This window comes from Physcomitrium patens, chromosome 1 (assembly GCF_059467195.1).
Source record: "Physcomitrium patens ecotype Gransden chromosome 1, ASM5946719v1, whole genome shotgun sequence".
Lineage (NCBI taxonomy): Eukaryota > Viridiplantae > Streptophyta > Bryopsida > Funariales > Funariaceae > Physcomitrium > Physcomitrium patens.
Window position 1 is genome coordinate 19,604,239 of NC_143410.1, and position 22,640 is coordinate 19,626,878.

At 36.8% G+C, this 22,640-nt stretch overlaps 2 protein-coding genes across 5 annotated transcripts; both read right to left on the reverse strand.

The window, feature by feature from the left end:
* Positions 1 to 4,632: 4,632 nt before the first annotated feature.
* LOC112291592 (uncharacterized) lies at positions 4,633 to 7,299 on the reverse strand. Of its 3 annotated transcripts, none has more exons than XM_024539237.3 (5): positions 6,155 to 7,299; positions 5,884 to 5,958; positions 5,455 to 5,726; positions 5,218 to 5,337; positions 4,633 to 5,091 (listed from the first exon to the last, which is right to left on the reverse strand). In XM_024539237.3, exons 1-5 carry the CDS (start codon positions 6,162 to 6,164, stop codon positions 4,810 to 4,812), a joined length of 759 nt encoding a protein of 252 aa, XP_024395005.1. In that variant the 5' UTR covers positions 6,165 to 7,299; the 3' UTR covers positions 4,633 to 4,809. The 3 variants fall into 3 exon arrangements, with proteins under 3 accessions (XP_024395005.1, XP_024394984.1, XP_024394994.1); XM_024539216.3 differs by having other exon boundaries at positions 5,505 to 5,726; positions 6,155 to 7,230; XM_024539226.3 differs by lacking the exon at positions 5,884 to 5,958 and having other exon boundaries at positions 5,505 to 5,726; positions 6,155 to 7,147.
* A 443-nt stretch (positions 7,300 to 7,742) lies between these two features.
* On the reverse strand, positions 7,743 to 10,619 carry LOC112281652 (protein PHLOEM UNLOADING MODULATOR). 2 transcript variants are annotated; one of them, XM_073539152.2, is made up of 5 exons: positions 10,417 to 10,619; positions 9,720 to 9,761; positions 8,958 to 9,352; positions 8,606 to 8,817; positions 7,743 to 8,479 (listed from the first exon to the last, which is right to left on the reverse strand). In XM_073539152.2, the coding sequence occupies exons 1-5, from the start codon at positions 10,446 to 10,448 to the stop codon at positions 8,075 to 8,077; spliced, it is 1,086 nt and encodes a 361-aa protein (XP_073395253.1). In that variant the 5' UTR covers positions 10,449 to 10,619; the 3' UTR covers positions 7,743 to 8,074. The 2 variants fall into 2 exon arrangements, with proteins under 2 accessions (XP_073395253.1, XP_024374180.1); XM_024518412.3 differs by lacking the exon at positions 9,720 to 9,761 and having other exon boundaries at positions 9,800 to 10,617.
* Positions 10,620 to 22,640: the final 12,021 nt, after the last annotated feature.

Genomic DNA, 22,640 nt, shown 5'->3' on the forward strand with positions numbered 1-22,640 from the left:
GCAGATCACAAGAATTTGGAGTATTTCATGTCGGCTCGAGTTCTAAATTGATGTCAAACTCAGTATAATATGTCACTATCTAGGTTTGATTTTATTATCACTTATCGACCTGGAAAGTAACAAGGACTATTTGATGCCTTATCGAGGAGATCATATCTTGTACCAAAGGCTGAAGAAGCAACGTTTGATCAACAATGTATGACGTTGTTGAAGCCAGAGCAATTTCGGCTTTGTGCTACTATTGTACCAATTGATGCTGACTTCCTGAATCAGGTATGTGCCATGACCATTGAAGATTTAGTAGCCATTGATATCAAGTAGCGTACCAATGATGACAAGTTCAAGGTGGAGGGAGATCTTTTATACTTTGAGGAGCGGTTGTATATCCCAAAAGGACCAGCACGACTTTGAGTTCTTCAATCTTGCCACGATTTTCCAATTGCGGGACATTTTGGATTCAACAAGACCTTGGAGCTTATTTCTCGAGATTTTTGGTGGCCCCGAATGTGAAAGGATGTGAAAGATTTTGTCCTCTCTTGCGACATATGTTCAAGATCTAAGAATCCTCGGCATCGCCCTTATGGACTCTTACAGCCATTGCCGATTCCACGTCGATCATGGTCTTCAGTTTCCATGGACTTCATCACAGACCTGCCATCATCGAAATCATTTGACAGCATCTTTGTCGTGGTAGATCGGCTTACAAAGATGGCGCACTTTGTCCCTTGCAAGAAGACATTGTCTAATGAAGTCACAACAAGACTCTTTCTCGATAATGTGTATCGATATCATGGACTACCAGATGATATCGTATCAGATCGAGGAACCCAGTTCGTATCAAAGTTTTGGAGATCTCTCTTTAAGATACTGAAGGTGGATATCAAGCTTTCTTCGGCTTTTCATCCTCAAACTGACGGCCAAACGGAACGAGTGAACCAAGTCTTGGAACAATACTTACGATGCAGCATCAACTATTAACAAGACGATTAGACCACATATCTGCCACTAGTCAAGTTTGCATATAACCACACCTTCCATGTGTCTACTCAATACACACCATTCTTTTCCAACTATGGATATCATCCGAAGCTTGTTTTATTGAGTCCATCAATAAATAACAATATAGTAGTTGAAGGATTTACGAAACAACTATCAGAGCTTCAAAATACGTTGAAGCTTCAATTACAATCCGCTCAAGAATCCTACAAGGCGTCTACAGATAGATTTCAGAATTAAGCACCTACTTTCAAAATTGGAGATAAAGTATGGCTTCTTTGACAAAATATCAAGACCAAGCGACCATGTGATAAGTTGGACTATCAAAGATTGGGACCATTTATCATCCAAAAGTAAATCAATCCAGTGGCGTATCGTTTGGAATTACCGGCTTCTATGAAGGTACATCCAGTCTTTCATATTTCTCTGTTGGACCCTTATCGAGAGTCGTCTTTTCCTGAAAGAATGCAGTGTCCGCCACCTAGTATTGAGATCGAAAACCACGAGGAATACGAGGTTGAAAAGGTGCTGGATTCACGACGAGGGTGGGGCAAGTTGGAGTATCTTGTTCATTGGTGTGGCTACGATATTAATGAGCAAACGTGGGAGCCAGTTGAAAATCTCGCCAATACGCCGCAAAAGGTACAAGAGTTTTATCAACAACATCCTCATAAACCTAAGCCGGTTCGACGATAGCTTCTTTCTAAAGCTTGCTCATCCGAGAATATAAGAAAGGGGGAGAGCACCACCAAAATTCGAAGTTGATGTAGTTATTTTTTCCAAGATAAAGTAGAATTTTTTTAGTAGCCATAGTTTGGTCTTCTGATATGGATAGCCAAGAGATAGATACTATGCCAGTCAGATTATCTCAATCGACTAGCTCACGAAGGCGACCTCAAAATCATGAACCGCCTACACCACAACGACGACAGAGGATACCGAGTAACCGATCACTGGTGATTGTATTTGAGTTCGAGCCTACTTACGATGGTCAGCCAGAAGGCGTGTTTGTAGGACAATTTTACAATGAGGACACAGAAGTTCATGCTTGGTCAGAAGTCGAAGGAGTGGACCACTACCGTTGGCTTCAAGGACCGATGAACCACTTGCCTCGTGAACAATAGTTAAAATTCATAATAGACGTTATGTGACAGATCTTCATTTTCTTGCGTTGGTACTGATTAACAATAACATTGCTTCTCAGAGACCTTGAAGCTAAAGGAGGGGGTGATGTTAGGGACATAGTCTTTAGAACCTTCTAGAGACAAGTTTCTAGAACCTTCAAGAAGCAAGTCTCTGGAACCTTCTAGAAGCTTCCTAGTTGATGGAAATTGCTTCAGAAGCTTCCTAAATTAGAGTATATATTGGAATCGAGGCTGAAGAGTTCTTCAGTCTCGACAACACATCTCTTGGAGCTCTAGCTCACCTCTCTGGTGTTGTTCTTGTATTCATCTGATTAATTTAGTTCTTGTCAGTTCTTCCTGAACTTCTTGTTAGATCTCAAGTCTGTATTTTTGTGTCCATGACATCCTATAGAAGTAGCAACTAATGGTCATAGTAGCTTTGTAATATTTAATGTCATTAGATCTCTTTCTAATCCAATTATTTTAGGTTTATCATGGCTACAAAAATATAATCCTAGAATAGATTGGACTTCTTGTAGTCTTGAGTTTTTTGAAAGTATAACTAAGAGCGTAGTTAATCAAGTAGAAAGTCATAAGTCTAGTATAATTAAACCTGTATTTGTAGGTGCAAGAGCTTTCTTGCATGCTGCAAAAAATGGATCACCTTGTGTCATTTAAGCTACATCTCTTTCTATTGGTGAAAAGACTTCAAATGGCATTCAAAGCCAATATCAAGATTTTCAAGATGTATTTGAAAAGAAGAATGTAAATATCCTTCCAAAACATCGTTCCCATGATTGCTCAATTGACCTTCAAGAAGGAGCACAACTGCCATTTGGACCAATCTGTAGTTAATCATAAAATGATTTGGCTAAACGCAAGGAGTATATTGAAGAGAATTTGGCCAAGAACTTCATACGCCATTCCAAATCTCTAGTAGGAGCTCCAATTTTATTTGTGAAGAAAAAAGATGGATCATTGTGGATGTGTGTCGATTGTTGAGGACTCAACAAAATCAATATTAACATCTATCACTACATCTTGACAACATCTTGACAACATCTTGACAACATCTATCACTATCATGGATTACCTAAAGATATTCTATCAGATAGAAGAACCCAATTTGTATCAAGATTTTGGCGGATTCTTTTTAAGATTCTAAAAGAGGATATGAAACTATCTTTGCCATTCCATGCTCAAATTGATGGACAAACGGAGCGTGTTAATCAAGTTTTGGGATAATATTTATGATGTACTATCATCTACCAACAAGATAATTGGACAACTCTTTTGCCATTGGCAAAATTTGCTTATCATAATACACTATATTTTTCTACAAAACAAACACCTTTCTTTACCAATTATGGTTATCCATTACTGGATACTTTTGACTTTTCAAAAGCTGATAATCTTACAGCAAAAGATTTGGCAAATCATTTGTCAAAACTACATGCAACAATGAAGGCACAATTAAAAGAAGTTCAAGAACAACAAAAGTTCAATGCAGATGTCTATCAAAAGAAACAACCACCATTCCATGCAAGTGACAAGGTATGATTACTTTGTCGTAATATCAAGAGCACTCATCTTTGTGACAAGTTGGACTATCATAGACTTAAACCATTTCCTATTTCTGCACAAATAATTCAATTACATATCGTTTACAATTACAAAAGTTAATGAAAATTCATCCAATATTCAACATGTTTCTTCTTGAACTATACAAGATAGTGGACATACCAAGAAGAAGACAAACTCCACCTTCTCCTATAGAAGTAGACAATAATGAAAAGTTCAAAGTAGAGGAAGTCTTAGATTTAAGGGAGCACCAAAATAAAATGAAATATCTTGTCTATTGGCACAGATATGATATTAGTGAATGTACTTGGAAGCTAGCAAAGAATCTTGCAAATGCAACAAAGGCGATGGAGACTTTTCATCCATAACATCCATCAAATTGAAGATCAAAACCTTCTTTTTAAAAGAAACAAAATCTAGACAAGATACCATTCTAATTTCAATCTTTGTTTGTAGCTTCTTTGTAGTTGTGACGCTAAAGAAATGAAGAACCTACAATCAATGATTTCGACTGAAGAGCCTTTGTTTGCTAATCTACCAAACGAGACATTATGATTGTCACAACTTTCCAGACGACGTAATCGAGATGAAAATCCTCAAAAATGACATAAGCTTTTTTGAATACATAACGAGGTATAACATGTTTGGAATCACAACTTTGGAAAGGACTCCCAATATTTGATAATTTTACTAAAAGTAGGAACAACACTTAATGATATTCCAAATGTTTTATTTGAAAGAAATTATAAAGGCTTCAGAACAACCAAATAACACAGTGATCTTCCCACCTTACTATAAAATACTATCAATGACTGAGAGGCCCTATCAATCATCTTCAAAAAGAACATAGATCAAAATATGTGATAAATAAAATTTGCTACAACTTAAACTTCCACAACATGTGATCAATGCTCCTCGTAAAACTCATCCCAAGAAGAAGAATAAATTCAAGGACATATATTTAGTATAACTGTTACCTAAACATAATAAATAGATAGAAGTAAGTAAAAGAATGCATCTAAGGATCATCTAGTACAACTGTCATCGTCATTCTTGTTTGTGGTGCACACATATATAATAAAAAAAAAAATGATATGATGCGCTTCTTTCAGTCCATGTACCGTTGCTTCACGTTAGGCATACAAAGCATTCCCTCCACTGGGTCGAAGTCCAAATCCAGAAGAGGCGGCTGGAACGACCGAACCAAACTTCCTCCCAGCTTCTCGCCCTGCCAGTCTCTCGTAATCCCCAAGTCCCCATCAAGAAAATCCTGTAGCCCGCTCATACAATCACTCACATCCTTCCCGCTCAACAATTCTTCCAGAGCGCTATCTGGCGTGTCGAATGATGGGTTGCTCGCATCTGAACTCCCCGTGCTGTTGCATTCATCCTTTCATTCGGTTCCACGACCATAAATGTACACACTCATCAGCATGACCAACATGAGATGCTGTGCAACACAAAGCAGTAGCTCCCTAGCCTGGGACTCACGGTGTTGAGTTGCCTGAAGTGTTACCTTGTATGATTCCAGCACAACTGGCCTCGTTGCAGTTTCCTTCGCCTGCGCACGATCGGGACTCGGCTCTCTTCTGGGGCTGCTCATCGCTTCAGCTGCCACCCTCCTGCCTCGGATGACCTACACAAAAGCATCGCCACGATTTTTTCATCGACTGCGTTGTCGAATGTGAGTCTGCTACGCTGTGCTCACGATACTTTCGTCGAACCATTTCCATGCAGAAGGATGACCACTCACAACTATCAAACACGCCACGCCAGAAAATTTCCGACTCCATGAGAGCTCACGTAAGCCCCTTGCGGGTTTCGATAGCACAGCAGAAGGTCTCCTTCCTCCAGTTTGTGGAAGCTCACAAAACTCCCGATTTTCTCCAGCAAATACATACGGCTCTTGTTGTTCGGCCAATACCTGTAGCGCGCCGTCCAGTATTGGCCGGTATGGTAGTCCATCAAGGACATTGTGATACCCTCCCGCACAGCCAAAAACGGTAGATGTCTTTCTGCATCCTTCTGCACAAATCAGACGGGAGCGTTTCGCAGGTGCAAAATATCAGAAAACCCCCTCGAATTCTTCCATATCTTCCATGCTTCTAACAATACCCACACCTGATGCATTCTGACACACAATCTGTCAGTGACGGACACTAAGCTGGGTCTACGCATCGACCTTCGGCAAGATGATACGCCCCAAGCTGCTCACGTCGCTTGCTCGCAGTTCTTTCTGAAAAAGAAACTGAAACCCCTGCCCAATCGCCACAACAAAAGGCTCAGACATCGATGACAGACTAACCGAATAGCTGTCCCCTCCAGCATTGTCGATCAAACACCAGCCCCTGCAGCCGCCCACTGCCAAGTATCCAGCCCGCAACCTCCCACAGGTGCCAACCCAGCACTGCAACAAGCAAAAGTCAAGCGGAGCAAGGAGCGCCGTGGCGTACCTGGCAGCATTCGAGGTTGCTCATTGCTCGCCGTTGTCGTGACTGATGATGTCGAAGCTTGTCCGCAGAGTCCGATCGATTGCGCCGCGCTTTCAAATACCCCCTTTGATTCAGCAAGCACGACTTGCGAAGCGCTCGACTGTATGCTGTCGCTTTGTTTGGAACATCGCCGGTGCCCACAAGGTCGGCTCTATCACCCCAATTGCCATTCCATGGCGGATGAAACTGCGGAGCGTTCATCTGGGCGAGATTTGTGCTGGAATTGGGGTTGTAATGCCATTTGGGCGGGGGTGTCGTACCCCAACATTCCATCCCTTGCATCATCGTGGCAGCGACGAGCTCAGAACGCTGACCCTCTGGTGCACACCTAATGTACTGCATGAGCATCGAACCCCTCGAACGCCAGCACCAGTCCTTTCTATATCGCTTCGTTCGCCGACTTCTACAGGGCGCACAGTATCGCTGTAACTCCTCTTCTTATTCGCAGGAATAGAAGCCTGGCAACGAGCTTCGGTCGCCCCTGAGGGTGATCTTTCGTTTATTCCGATTATCCTGCTTCTCATTCATGCCCGTCCCCAGGTCATTCCACCAGAAACCATCCCGACACTGATCACAGAACGCAACACAGTTGAGGAACGAGCGCGAAGCATGCCGGCCTTCGATTGATCGTCTATCGGAGAACGCAACTAACTAATTCCACAACTCTAAACGTCAACACCCGATCCACCAGACACCCTCACATTTCGAACCTTGCAACCCCACTCTGATCGACCTCAGGCATCTAGGCCATTCAGTAACCCGAGGCCGCTGCTCGGCTCTCAAACCACGGAATCACGGCCCACAACTAAAACGATCCTGCACAGTACATGCAAGCACGCAAGCCAGTCGTTAGCCCCCGAAGAGCTGCGCACCGCACATCAAATCGATTACTCTCAGTTACTGCAATACCACTGGGTACCCAACGTCCTTTGCGCTTGTGTGATGCTCTGGGCTCGTTCACGTCCCTGGTGCCGCGCGACATCGCAGAGCGGGTGAGGTGGATCGTGGGCACCGTTCGGCAGAGCGCACTGTCCATCCAGTCCTCGGCCGCCAATGAGGGCGGATTACGTGGGGTTGCAATGGAAGACGAGTATGGCAGGGATGGGGCTTGGATGAGACTCGTAAAGTTGCCATTGGCTAACTTGAATATCTACCAAAGGGCGATTTAGTTGTCCGCTCTTAGCTGACGCCACTGGTCCTGCGATGCATTGTCCTCGTCCCTGGCCCGCCTTCGACTCATCACCCGGATGCCCTCACTCTCCCTCCCTCCCTTGACCCCTTCCTTGTTTGGCTTTAAATTCTATTTTGAAATTTTCTTACAAATTCGAAATCAGCTTGTAACCAACTTGAAATTTTAATCTTTCTGCTTGTTTTCCTTACCGGCAGTACATCTTTAAAATCTCTACTTCAACTTCAAAAATGTAGTTAGAATGACACGGTTATAAATCTAAAAATTACTTCAAAAAGCTTACATGAATATTTTCTGCTAAGGTTTCATTTAGAATTTCAATTACTCTACCTACCATTTACCAGGTTGTGATCTCATAAATATTCAAAATGCTGTATTCCTATTAAATGGTCAAAAAACTTCCTTCACATGTGAATCCACTTTGAATTGGATCATTTGATAATCTCTTGGCCCTCACTGCTCCATGCTCATGTTCACATGTTTCACAATATCTACAATAGAAAGAATGATTGAAATGGGAATCATTCCCTCAAATCAACCCTACTAGTTCCTGGTGGTGCTACTATACCCATAATTCAAATTTGAGCTTGAGAAGAGGAAAATATGATGTGATATGTAATATTCTCCAGGGAGGACATGCAATCAAGGGGTCAGATGAAGCAGCAACTGAGGTTTGAGAAAATAGTGGCAAATCAACCATTTGCTGTCCATGTAAAAGTCAGCAGCCCTAGACCTAGTGTCATGAACAATACAAAACATCCCAAAAGCATTGTAAACCAATAAGAAACTTTATCTTTCTGCTCATTGTCTTTATTGGCAGTACTGACTTTGTTCAACATGTATGTAATCTTCTCAAGATTGCCGTCTTTGGCAGCCTTCTGGATGTCATCCTCCACTGCAGCTAAAAGTTTAAGTTTGAGCTCCTTCTGTTGGTCCCTACTTGCCCAGATCCATCCTGTTGTATTCCATAAAAAAATCCCAAAATAAACCCCCGTGACTACATCTACACTATAATGATGTCGTTCACGAATTTCCCTTTGTGCAGTATGTACAACTAGTAGCCATATTAAAGTCGAAGTCCAGCCAGGATAGGCCTCCTGCACATTGACGAAAAGAAATCACAATTAACAATTCAGTACAGATTAGTAAAGGAAGTTGGTGGTTCTTCATGATATAGAAGTTTGCAAATGATTCGTGGATGAAGAACTAGATGACTGTCATACCTGCCAAGCCATGGCTGTTAAAACTGCCACGAATACATGACCACTGAACATAAGATCATTGCATCCACCGGCGGCACTGTTCTTAAACGTGTTAAACCAGTCATATCCTGTCTGCCCAGTCTTTGCAGGATCTCTGGGTCTCAATATGTTCACCAGAAATTGCAGTGAACCCCAGTTGGGCACGTATTCTGCAGGGTAGTTTTCAAGTGACGCTGCGAAAAAAATAAACAAAAATAATAATAAATTCCTACACGTTGAACAGAGATTATATTCAGAGAAAATAAAATACCAAACAGCAATGCAGACCTAGTTCATCTCATTTCTTTATCTCTTTTTCTCAATTGGAACTTACCAAATGCCTCGTCCCGACTGATGATTTGTTGGACCATTCGAGGGTCCTTCGAGTACGGCACGTAGTACTTCTGTGCCCATGGATGTGGGTGGTTGGCGATTGTAAAACGTGCCTGAGCACACCAGGGTCTTGCCGAAGGCAGAATAGTTGCAGTAAATGTCGAAACTCGGATGAGCCTTCCGCATGCCATGGTGAACATATAGCGCGCACCCAGTGCCATACCCGGAGCTTTCACGCAACCATACAACACCGAAAATGCCAAAAGGAGGAATAGCATCAAATAATGATGAAGCCCAATGATTGGCTCTCGTAGAAGAGCCACAATTACTTTTGGAAGCTTCTCGTTCGAAAATAGGACCGTCCATTGTCCTGAATCTGGCAGAGGCGCAGTATTCCTGGTATTCTAAAACAATCTAATTAGGCACGGTCTCATGAGCTTCTTGGTTACACAGTTGAATAAATTTATATATATATATATATATATATACATTTCACTCAAAATCACTTATTGTTTACACCTTGTCTTCGATGTTTGATCGGACTTGCAGGTACAGACATACGAATGAACCGCTTACTGAAACAGAGGACAGTGATGACCTTTATCTCGCAGCAGGATATAGCTCATTGCATGCGGTAATTTTTTAACACACATTTGCACTTTTACACCACGGATCGACATGAAAGAATCCCATCGAGCCGATTTGAGAGGATGAATTCAGCAGAGATGAAGCTCCTGGTATTCCAATCAGGCAGGAAACCTACCGCTTGTTCACTAAAGCTTCTCCAGTGGTACTTGGGCAAATACTAACAAAAATCAAGAGATAAACGTTCAGAATACTCACCAGTGCCAATCCATACCCAGAACAGCAGTCACATATTGCATAGCCGCAGCCTCCACGAAGAGACAACAAACCATGAACACCAGGGAACCTACGAACATTCCAATCGACCTAAGCTCCTGGGTCCAGTAATCGTAGTTCAGGGCACGACATACAATTGCTACAGCAAAGACTCCCCAAATAACAGGTCTTAGAATCTCGTGCAGCCCCGGGAGGATTTCTCTCAAGTAATCTGCTCCCAGATATGCTACTGCCACCACACCTAATGCATTGGGATACGATGCCCTTTTCATGGCAGGCCTCTCTTTCTACTTCCCCCTTCAGCAAGGGAAGTATAGATTTCTTAGGAGAAAAGGCCTCCCCCTTCCCAGAATTGTTGATATCTTACACAACTATGGATGTTGGCATTGGACGCATCTGCCCAAGCCGAGGCATACGAGCTGCCATGTATCAAGCGAGGTTCGGAAGCCAGAAACTAACATACACAGGAACGATTTGAGCCTCGCAAGAGAGTCTGCTAAATGCAGCACGAATCTGATGACGAAGAATTAATACTGCAATAACCGCTAATGTTTCACACATGATGTAAAAACTAAACAGCAGCAACAAAGATATCTTACAGATAACTACAAAAGTTTGGCGTCAATCGCATGTACACAATTTATTCACCGAAAACGAAAACAGAACATTGTAGACGAATTGAACATTGATGCACCATACACGTAGAATTGCTAAGCAAAATGCGGCTCCGATCGGACCACATGCTGGCCGTGATCATCACATTCACAGGAAGACTATGCGTTTTCAATTCCGTTCTCTTCATGGTAACAAGCTTTAGAACCATTCACCGTGAAGAGCAACCCTCCGTGCAGCGTTCCGCAAACTGCCGACAACTTCTCCTCCGTTTTCACTTTTTCACTTTTTCTTTTTCTTGCTCTTCCTTCTTTTCACTTTTCTTTATCTGTTTCTTTTTCCCTCTCTTTGCTACTTTAAGAAAGAAATATGTATTGAAGATAATTTTGGCTTTCATGCACAAACTCTTATTTATAAAATTAATGAGCCACCATAGACAACTTAGCCATGGATTCTCTAGGACTAAATAATTTATTCCTTTGTTTCTATTTGTTATACTTGTCCAAATATTTTCTTGCCCAAATTTGGATTTTTTATCCATTTGATGAAAAAAATATAGTAGATATTGTTTATTTCTTCAAAAGCTCATAAGTTGTATCTTTTTGTTGAGAGCATTAAATGTAGCTGACACTCTCCATAACATTCACTATAGTTATAATAAATATTGTAGATACAATATTTAGAATGTAGTAGAGAGAAATTATCTTCTCTTCTTTTTTTTATATACAAGTGAGACAACCACATTAATACACAGTTTTTTTAGAAGTTGTCTCTCCTTCTATATACTCTCTTGTGTATGTATGTATGTGCACATTACTTCTAGCTATTCTTGTATCTTTCTAAAACATTCTCAACATGTTATCAGTATGATTGCTCTTATGCACTACTCTTGGTTCTTAAAAACTTGTGTATACCTTGTCTTTTTTTTTTGTTTGTTTGTTTCTTTTCTTTTCGTTTCTTTTCTTTTCTTTTCTTATATTGCATCGCCTTGCTTGCTTGTTGCACCCTACCAATTGTTGCTGCTCCCGCCTGCCTTCACAACTCTGCTACCAAACTATTATTGACTATTGTACCTTGTCATTTGTCATTGCTATTATTGTCGTCATTATCCGCAATTGCTATCACTGTCCGCTATCCATCATCCACCATCTGCAATTGTCATTACTGCTGTCAATTATTGCTTGCCGCTTGCTATTGCTATTGCAGTCCACTATAGATTCCTATTTTTGTGGAAAAAATATAAAAAATAAAAAATAAAATCTTTCCAAAAAATTTAATATTTTTGATTTCAAGTTCAACTTTATTATTTTATTTGACTTTATATTTCAAGATGCATTATATTCAACCTTTTTTACTTGATTTTGTATTTTTTTTACACATTCATTTATAATGAGTGCTTTAACATCCTCAATTGTATCCATTATATTTCCAACTATCATCATTGTATCCCAACATTTTCAAGCTTTTTTATTTTTACCGTTGGCTGTTGATAGAAACAATTATATATTATAGGCAAAAATGGAAAAAAAAAATTATTTGCAAAACAATTCTCACATACAATTTTGTTTGAAGAATCTTTTATTATAAGTACTTCTATTCATCTTGTTATTTGTTAGAAAGCACTTCTTCTCCTTCGTCGTCATCTTATACTTGCATTACAACATTAATATTTAAAAATGGAAGATTTAACTAAGCTTTGGGAGAATCTTAAATCCAAGTTTGATCATCAAAAGACCATTTTCCTTCCACATGCACATCATAATTGGATACATTTACATATCTTGGATTTTAAAAATTTAAATGCTTTCAACAATAAAATGTATTATATTGTCTCATAGCTACAATTGTGTAAACAAAGCATCTATGAAGAAGAAATGATTGAAAAAACTCTCTCTACATTTCTTTCCACATCTATTGTGCTTACACAACAATATAAGAACATTAAATTTTAAAGTCATCATGATCTCATGTCCTATCTATTTCTTGTGGAGAAACAAAATGAGCTACTTTTGCATAATGCAAAAACTCATCCTATTGAAACCAAAATTCTAGAATCTCATGCACTTAATAATTCAAAGTCTAAGAAAAAATTATACAAACATGGAAAAGGTGCTCATAAGCACCAAGGTAATTATGATTGTGGCTATTTTTGCATGTATGAAAAGAATAAATATTCTATTGTTAATTAAAATAAAAAATAAAAATTAGAGATGCATTCTTGCTATAAATGTGGCATGATTGGATATTTAGTACATGCATGCCACACTTCAAAATACTTTATTAAAATGCTTCAAGAAAACAAAAAGCTTTTAGTTGAGACTTGTAAAGTTCATACCATGGATGCGTCCATAGATTTAATTAGTATTGATGATTTAGATACTTATATGAATGACAAAACCTCTAATGTTGAGTCAAATGATGCATTCATTAATTCTACAACAACATATACTATCCTACAAGATAGATGGTTTTTTATTGAAAAATCTTTGATGACCATGGCTGAAATAAATACGTTTTGTTTCTAAAAGGAAACAACAATAGTAAAATTACTTGCAAGATCCATCATAAAATATAAATATGCAATGTTTGTACCCTCAGCACCTCAAAGCCTAATCAACTACCAAGATGTGTGTGCCAATGGTTATTACCTTTCAACCACCATTTTAGATAGATAACATGTTTTGGTTCTTGCACAAAATCATAAATTTGTTGAAAAATCCTTTGTTGCAAAAAAAATGGTTTATACTAGATTATAATTTAGCCTCTCATTATATTTAATTTTGCATCATCTATCACAGAGAGTCATGTTTTTCTTTGGCATAGATGATTGGAACATCCAAGATCTACATTATTTTGGAAGATAATTCCTTGTATAATTAGGTATAATTTAAACTTATAAATATAGATTCTATAGAATTATGTCATACATGTATGTAAGGTAATATGATTGCTTAACCTTCAATTTGGAAACTTCCACGAGAGTTACCACTAAAGCTTGAAAAGCTACATGGTAATATTTGTCGTCTTATTAATCCAATATCTAGACCATTTTGTTATTTTTTGATCTTTGTTGATGCATTGGTCAAACAATCACATGTTTTATTGTTATCAATTCAAAACATGGTGTTTGCTAATTTTATATCTATGCTTATTTGTTTTTGGGAATATTTTCTTAATTATCCTATTAAAACATTGCATATGGATAATACAAAAGAATTTGCATTAAAGTCTTTTAAAGACTATTATATTATAATAGGGATTGAATTGACATATTGTGTTTCATATGAATATGCTCAAAATGGGCTTATAGAGTTATTTATAAAGAGTATACAACTCATTACTCGACCACTCTTTCTTCAAGCAAATTTATTTACATCTATATAAGATCATGTAGTTTTGCATGCTGTAGCATTAATATGCCTTTGTCCTTCTTCTCTTGAAATTATTACACCACAAGAGCTCATTTCAAATCATGTTCCTAATATATCTCACCTACAAGTGTTTGATTGCTGTGATTGGATTCTAGTACTAGAATTTCAATGGCGTACTATTGAAGCTCAATCACAAAAAAAAAATATATGCTGGTTTTGATTCACTAAGCATTTTATTGTAATATTGATCTTCTATTCGACATATTACTACATTGTTGTATTTTATGAAGTTTTGCTTGAGAATTCATTTGAGATGTGGTTGTGGATGGTAGGAATGAAATTGCAATAATAAAAATCATAATTCTATTAGAATTTTAAATAATTCTTATTAAACTTTAATAAGTGCTAAAAAATCTTCAATCAAATTCTAAAAAAAAATTCAAAGAAATCAATAAATAAATAATAAAAAAATCCTAAAGAAATTCAAAAGAAATCCACAATATATCTTAAAAGAATCTTTAAAAAATCCTAAATAAATATTACAATAATTTCAATTATATCTTTAATAAATTTTAACTAAGTTGTAATTTTATCCTAATTGAAATCTTTATTCACTTCAATCGAATCTTAGGCCAAATTTTAAATCCTAAGCAAAATATATATTCTAAATGTTAAAAAAATTCTAAACTCTATATCCTAAATCTTAAGCAAATCTTGAATCTCAAGCAAATCTTAACTCTAATTCTAAATCCTAGTCTAATTTAGAACCATAATATCTATTGCTTAAATCATTATTCTTTCTTAAAATTTCATATAATCTTCAAAAATTAAATTAGCAACAAATACAAAAGTTTTGAAGATAATTACACTTATCAATTGGAAGAAAAATCCTAAAATCTGCATGGATATTGGCTAGCCTCCTATTCCAATGTGAATGTTGAACTTCTAGCACCAATATCTCCTTTTCAAAATATTAATTTGTTCTTAAATTTCATATATATGTAAAAAATTATGTCTATTATCCTCACTCAAATTTCACTTCAATCCAATTATTAGATTGTTAAAAATCTTAGAAATCCTAACTGCCTCTCAAAATCTAATTTTCAAGACTTCAACCTACTTGAAATTTAATAACCTTCAATTCATTTATTTGATGAAGCTCAAGCTTTCAGTATATACTTTAGACAATTATTCATATAGGTCCTCAAATTTTGAATGGTGGATCTACTACCAAACTCATGAAATTTTTTAAAACCTAATATCTTTTTTATTTCACAAATCCCAGAATCGCATAAAACAACTATGACTTCGTAAGGCTCTTTCAAGTCATTACACACTTAAATCATTCAAAATTAATGCCTAAAAAAACCTTATCTTCTCCCAAATCTTTTTCTTCAATCTCCAAAAGAACTTCGAAATTATTGTAGATGCTTGATTTTGTACCTCAAGGTCTGATTTCAACACATGTTAATAATTGGTCTTCTTTGGATATCAAATTTTGTCCTTTTGAATTAATTTTAGTTCAAATCAAGTCCTTACTTCTTCTTACGTTGTCGTATTATGTGCTACCTTGTTTGAGAATGCAACGGGCATCTGGCTGTGGAAGATAAAACAGTGTTTTACAAGTATCTGAGTAGGCTAGTGGGTTTCAACCATCTCAATACAACTATTTCAGATTTCAATGTAAAAGCTTAATTTCATTAGAAAATATTTAGAAACATTATTTTTAATAACTTCAAAATATTATAAACACAAATCTTTTATTAATTGTTATTTTTTTATTTTATTTTATTTTATTTTTTATTTTTTTTAAATCCTAACTCTAGACAGCAAAATTCGGCAAGCTGTAATTTTCAATTTGACCATCCAACTATTATAAACTTCTACCACTAGTATCTTTGCAATCCTTCTAATTGCTCAAGAAGTTTCAATCCAATCTAACTTACAAGTTGCGAGAAAATGCCAGTCATCTATACTAGTATATCTTAACCGCCGCCTAAAAGTCCTCGACTTACCATGCCAAAAGTCACCTTATTCCAGTCGGTAGATCTCCAAATATTACAAAAACTCTAAACAATCCCAATCTGCTAACTTTTGATATCTCTTTATGTTAATGGTCAAATATCCTCTATCAGTTTCGTCGGATACATACAATTTTTTGCATGCACTCGGCATACTCAACCCTCTAGACACCTCTAAATTTCAATCGTAGAAGTTTCTCCAATTTCACAAAAAAGTCAAGAGTATCAGCCTTAAATTTATTGCAAAAACCCAATTCACCAATATAAACACTGACTTTCAACAACGATTGCCAAAAGTCCTTTCAAATCCTATGAATCCAATTTTACACCTTTGGAAGGAGCTTGAAGCTAGCTCTCCAACCTCAAAATCCTGATCTCCGAATGCCTCTTTCTTTATCCTCTCCTCCCTTTTAAGTCCATGTAGTTTCCATTTCTCTTGCCCTAGACTCCGAATTAGAACAACCGATGGTACTTCCCTGAAATTCCTGTCTCTAAGAGGATCTTTCTACGAAAAGGACGTTTCTTCCAAAACGACATAGAGAATGAAACAGATTGAAATGGAACCAAAGCTTCTGTATTGGAGAACTCATAGGGTTGTCCAACCAAGTCAGGTCTCATACTGGGTAAGAGGCCCATACCATACCTGGATTGGATGTCTCCGTAATCGGATCAAATTGGCCCTTCACATCAGACTCATCCGAATATTGAATTGGTCCTTTTTCCTTTTGCTGACTCTTGGTAAGAATGGCTCGGACTCATTCTACCCAATTTATCGGAGAATCTTGAGGACCTTGATTTATCTCCTCAATTTTTCCTTGGCTTTAGATCTGTTGATCCTGTTTATTGAAATTGGACGGAGCATTATATTGTTGATAAGTATGCCTTGACAGCTTGCAATTCCTTCACACTAGCACGTAATCATTACTGGCTTTGAGATTGAAACATTCACTGACATAATGACCAACCTATTTGCAACAAAAATGACAAAGTGGTCTTCCTGCACCCTCATCATACATATTGGGTGTCTCCACTGGTATAAACCTACTAGGCTTGTTCCATGTAGGGTTAAAAAATGATCTTAGTTGTCCCATTGGTACGGACGATACTTGATTTGATGACGCCGGTGGGGTGACATTAACTGACCCTGAATATTGGCACTAGAATTGGTCAATGTTTATAACATCCAAGATGACTAAATATTAATAATATCTTTTTTATTTATATTTTCACCATATAGTCGTGTTACAACACGACATCGATCCTCTCTAAACCTATGCATCCTCTGGTATGCACCAAATAACCCAATTGTTGTTTGATTCATAAACACTCTCTAAGTCTGCGTCCAAATCCTCTTCATCATTTTTGCTATCCATATCAAATTCATCTTCTTGTTGACGAGTATCTATATCTTCACTAAGGTCTTCTATATTTATTTCTATGTATCTTTATTTAAATATTTTTACTCACTTCCCTGTAATTGGTATTTTTAACCTTATTTCATCTAATTCTTGCAATGAGTATGTTGTATTATCATGAATAATTGTTATCGCATATGGTCCAAACCATAGTTTAGAAAACTTCCTTAAAGTACTATATTGATTGTCCAAGCTACTATTATAGACCAAAATCCAATCACCTTCTTCAATTGCTTTAGGCCTCAATCAATGCTGCTTATCAAATCGTGTCTTGTTTTGTAACCTCGCTCTTTTTAACCTTTCTAATGCTATTTGCACATCTTTTGATCTTTGGTCTAATTGTTGAATTCTAATAGCTAGAAGTTCTTCTCTTATTAATCCATCTTCCTATGGTAGTACACTCCAAGTAGGTACTTTTTCATCAATTGGCATAATTGGTTTTAGACCTGTCATAAGCTCAATAGGCATATATCCCATTATTGAGCTATGAATTATTCGATCAGTCCATAATACAAATGACAAAAGTCGTGGCCATTCTCTAACCTTCCCATTACAAGCTTTAACTAATGCTTTCATAATTGGTAGGTGACCATGTTCACTTTTTACATTTCCTTCAGGATTATAAGCAGTAGTCAGTGATAGTTTAATTCCACATCTTTCAAAGAATTTACGAGCTTCTCGTGCATTTATTCTCCATGATTTGCAGTGATTTTGCCTACACATCCGTAGCGGCAAATAACATCTTCAAGCAAAAATCTACAAATTCTTTCTATAGTTTTTGTTCTCAATGCTCTTCTTTCTACTTGATTTGATAAATCTTCACGAGCTAAGACCAAATATCTTATTTACCATAACCCGATTGGCATAATAACCAAATCAACAACCCACTTAAAATGAATAGCTAGAGGATATGTAGGATGAAGACTATCTCGATTTCATATATTAGAATACGTTTGAAAAATTTCTCATGATTCTATAAATAAGAGCACATCTTGATACATATTTCTCCACGAATATTGTTCCTTAAGTTTAGCAAAAGTAGCCGAAATTCCTCTATGTCTTGCCCATAAACTATCATGAAACCCTTTTAATAATTTTTGTTTCTCTTCTTTATTGCCTATCACTCTTTGTGGCATTCCAATTCCTTTCTTTGGTCTCTTCCATAAGAATCCTTCTTGAAACAAAAATCCATATGTTTTTTTTCTTATTTGTTTAAATTTTTTTGTAGACCAATTTTCTTGCTTAGTCAAGGTATTCAAGTAATGATCAATATCCGATAATTCTCCTTCATAACTTTCTTTAAGAAATAGCTTGTCTTCTTTGTTAAGATTTGATATTGAATAGAATTTTGACCCAAAATCATTAACATCTTCAACCATTTTGTCTTTTCTTTCATATCTTGCTCGAGATAGCATGTCTGCTACTAAATCGTCCTTTCTAGTAACATGCTTAAATTCCAGATTTAATGACTTAATATAAGCAATCCATCTTAACATTTCAATGTCCGATATTGAAAAATTAGTAATCATTTGAAGCAATGGCAACCAATCTGTTTCAACTACTACTGTTCCATCAATCAAATAATCCCTTTCAACTTTTATAGCCAAAAAAACTCTCCAAAGTTCCCCTTTCATTTGCGAATATGCACGTTGATGAATACTTAAAACTTTAGCTCCAAATTGAACTACAAATCTATTTCCACTTGAATCATCTTCATCCACAGCCCATCCAATAGCAATAAGACTAGTATCCACAGTAAGAATTTCTTATCTATTACAGTCATAATTAATTTTTCTTAAAATTGGAGGTGTCACTAATAAAACCTTTAGCTTCTGCATTGCTTCAGTATGCTTTCTTTTCCATTTAAATCGATAACCCTTACGTAATAATTCATACAATGGATCTGTTATATGAACATAATGAAGAATCCATATACGATAAAATACACAAGCTCCAAAAAACCTGCGTACTTTTGTTAAAGAGTCACATGAATCCTTCATCCTTCTAATTGCATCAACTTTGATTGGATTTGGCTTTCTTCCATAAAATCCACACAAATGTCCAACAATAAGAACTTCCTGCACTCCAAATGTAGATTTTGCTCCTGAAAGTGTAAGATGAATCTCTTCAATTCGAGTTAAAATCTTTTCATAATCTTGTATATGATCAACAACATATTTGCGACACCCCCTCTCATCTAAAGTTTCATCTTTTTCTCCTTTTTTATAACCTTTGATAGGAACATCATCTAAAAAGGATAAAGTTTTTTTAGGAATGAAGTCTCTTAATACCTTGTTCATCCCATTCATCATATGTGCAACTGAGTTAGTAGCACCTTGAAGGAGAGTATACATTTTAAGTAATCCAAGTGTTGTTTTCATTATTGTTAGATCTCTACTCCCATGCACAAGTTGAAATTGATCATAATCCAAATATAAATCATCCATTGAATAAATTGCCCTTCTTACAAACACTTCTGCAAACTCGTTTGCTAAAAGTCCTATACTTACATTTCTTATAATTAATGCATTTATTGACTGCATATCTTAAATAAAACGTAACGATCTATTTTTCTTAGGCATCGTAAACCAACGACTAGAATATGGAGCAAAAGAAGGCTCCAAAACTTTCATTTTTATCTTTTCTTTCAATAATTCTACCAATTTAGGTAAATGTGCCCTTGTCAAGGTCAAGAACTCGATGAAAAATCAATTCATACAAGTGAGCCTTTACTCAAAGAAAAGTAACAAAATATAAATAAATAAGTATGTATATTGAAAGAGAAACTAGAATGGCTATAACCAAAAGACAAAAAAACTAGAGACCCTTGAAACTAGATTGGAAGCAAGAAAGGAGTTGACAAGAGTGAAGAAGGCTTTACTTTTGTCTCTATATATACTATCTAACTAGAGGCTACGTGGTGACGTCCAATAGGACCTCCAATATGTGTTGCCTTTATAAGACTCATGCCTTGACTTACAAGGCAAGTTTTTCTACGTGTGGGCCACATAATTAGCTTGATCTTCAAGCTAACAACATGTGTGGCACATGGCCAACTTGTTGACCAAGTTTCTAATCCAAAAAGTCAATTAAAGATACCTATGAAGTCAAAGCACTGACTATGAAGCTTCTAAGAAGCTTCCATATTAAATACTATAGAATTAACTTACTTTTACCTACTTGTATATATAATTACTAGCTTATATGAGTATGTCCATAACATTACCCCCCCTTCTAAGGACGAGTTCCACGAGGAGCGGTCATCATATGTTGAAAAAATCTATGATGCGACAAATTGTATTCACCACATACTCTGATCTTTGTTCTCTTCGAAGATGATTGATAGGGCCTCTCAACCATCGGTAGTGTCCCATACCAAGGCGAGAAGACTACCCAGTTATTTGAGCATTGTTGAGGCCTTCATAACTTCCTTCGATTAGAGCATTTGGAACACCATTAGGAGTTGTTCCTACCTCTAGCACAATCACCAAACATCAAGAGTCTCTTCCCAAATTGTGATACCAAACGCGTTGTATCTTGCCATCTATTCGAGGAAGAATATGTCATTCTTGAAGATTTTTATCTCGATTGCATCGTCTTGAAGGTTATAACAATTGTAATATCTCATCCGATAGGTCAGCAAATGAAGGCTCTTCAGTCGAATCCACTAGTTGTTGGTTCTCCATCTCTTGAGCGTTACAACTACAAAGAAGCTACAAACAAGGATTGAAAGTTGAATGTTATCTTGCCTAGATATAGTTTCTTTTATAAAGAAGGTTTTCATCTTGATTTTGATAGATGTTATCGATGAAAAGCCTCCACCGCCTTTGCTGCATTTGTAAGATTCTTTATTGGCTCCCATGTGCGTTCACTAATACCATATCCGCACCAATGGACAAGATATTCTAATTTATTTTGGCGTTGCCTTGAATCAAAGACTTCTTCTACTTCAAACTCTTCATTATTCTTCACTTCTATATGAGGAGGTGGAGCTTGTCATCTTCTTGGTATGTCTACTATCTTGTATGGTTCAAGAAGAGACATGTGGAATATTGGATGGATTTTCATTGACTCGATTAGATGTAAACGATATGCAACTAGATTAATTTGTATAGAAATAGAAAATGGTCCCAGCCTTTGATAGTCCAACTTGTCACAAGCACGAGTGGTCTTGATATTGTGACAAAGTAGCCATACTTTATTACCTAAGAGGAATGGAGGTTATTCCTTTCGATAGACATCCGCATTGACCTTTTGTTGTTCTTGAGCCTCTTTTAACTACGCCTTCATTGTTGCATATAGCTCTGATAAATGAATTGTCAAATCTTTCGCAGCAGGATTATCAACTTTTAAAAAGTCAAAAGTATGAAGTCATGGATGATAACCATAATTAGGAAAGAAAGATGTTTGTTTTGTAGAAGAATGTATCATGTTATTGTAAGCAAACTTTGCCAATGGCAAAAGAGTTGTGCAATCATCTTGTTGGTAGTTAATAGTACATCTTAACTATTGCTCGAAAACTTGATTAATACGCTCCGTTTGTCCATCACTTTGAGGATGGAATGTCGAAGATAGTTTTATATCTACTTTTAGAATCTTGAAAATAGTCCGCCAAAATCTTGATACAAATTGAGTTCCCCTATTTGATATAATATCCTTGGATAATCCATGATAGCGATAGATATTGTCAAGAAAGAACTAACATGTTTCTTCACCTATGATAGATTTTGTACATGGTACAAAATGTGCCATCTTAGTAAAACGATCTACGATCACGAATATAGAATCATAAGAACCTGAGATTGAAAGATCCATGATGAAGTGCATAGAAACAGAAGACCATGGTTGTTCTAGAATGGGTAATGGCTGAAGAAGTCCAAAAGGTCGATGATGAAGAGTTTTTGATCTTCATAAAATATCACATGTTTGTACAAAATCTTTGACAACCTTCTAAATTTGAGGCCACCAAAAATCCCTATATATCAGCTCCAAAGTCTTATTATATCCAAAATGTCATGGTACTGGAAAGTCGTGACAAGCTTGAAGAACACGTAAACATGCTTCTCCTTTTGGAACATATAGGCATCCTTCGAAATAGAATAGGTTTTTCTTGAATTCAAATTTAGAGGAATCATGAGATTTAGAAGAATTATTCTTGATATCATGAACAAGAGGGTCTGAAGACATACTTAACTGGACTTGCTTAAGAAAAGTTAAATCAATAGTCAATGTTGATTTTATTGCTCGAAGATGAAATTACTTCGGCTTTAAGAGAATTGTTCTTTGTTGCTCAAAAGCTATATCTCCTTCTTTTGGTATAAGATAAAAAGTCTAGATAAGGCATCGGACCAACCTTGTTGTTTTTCTAGCCGATAAGTGATGATGAATTCGAATCTTAATAAAG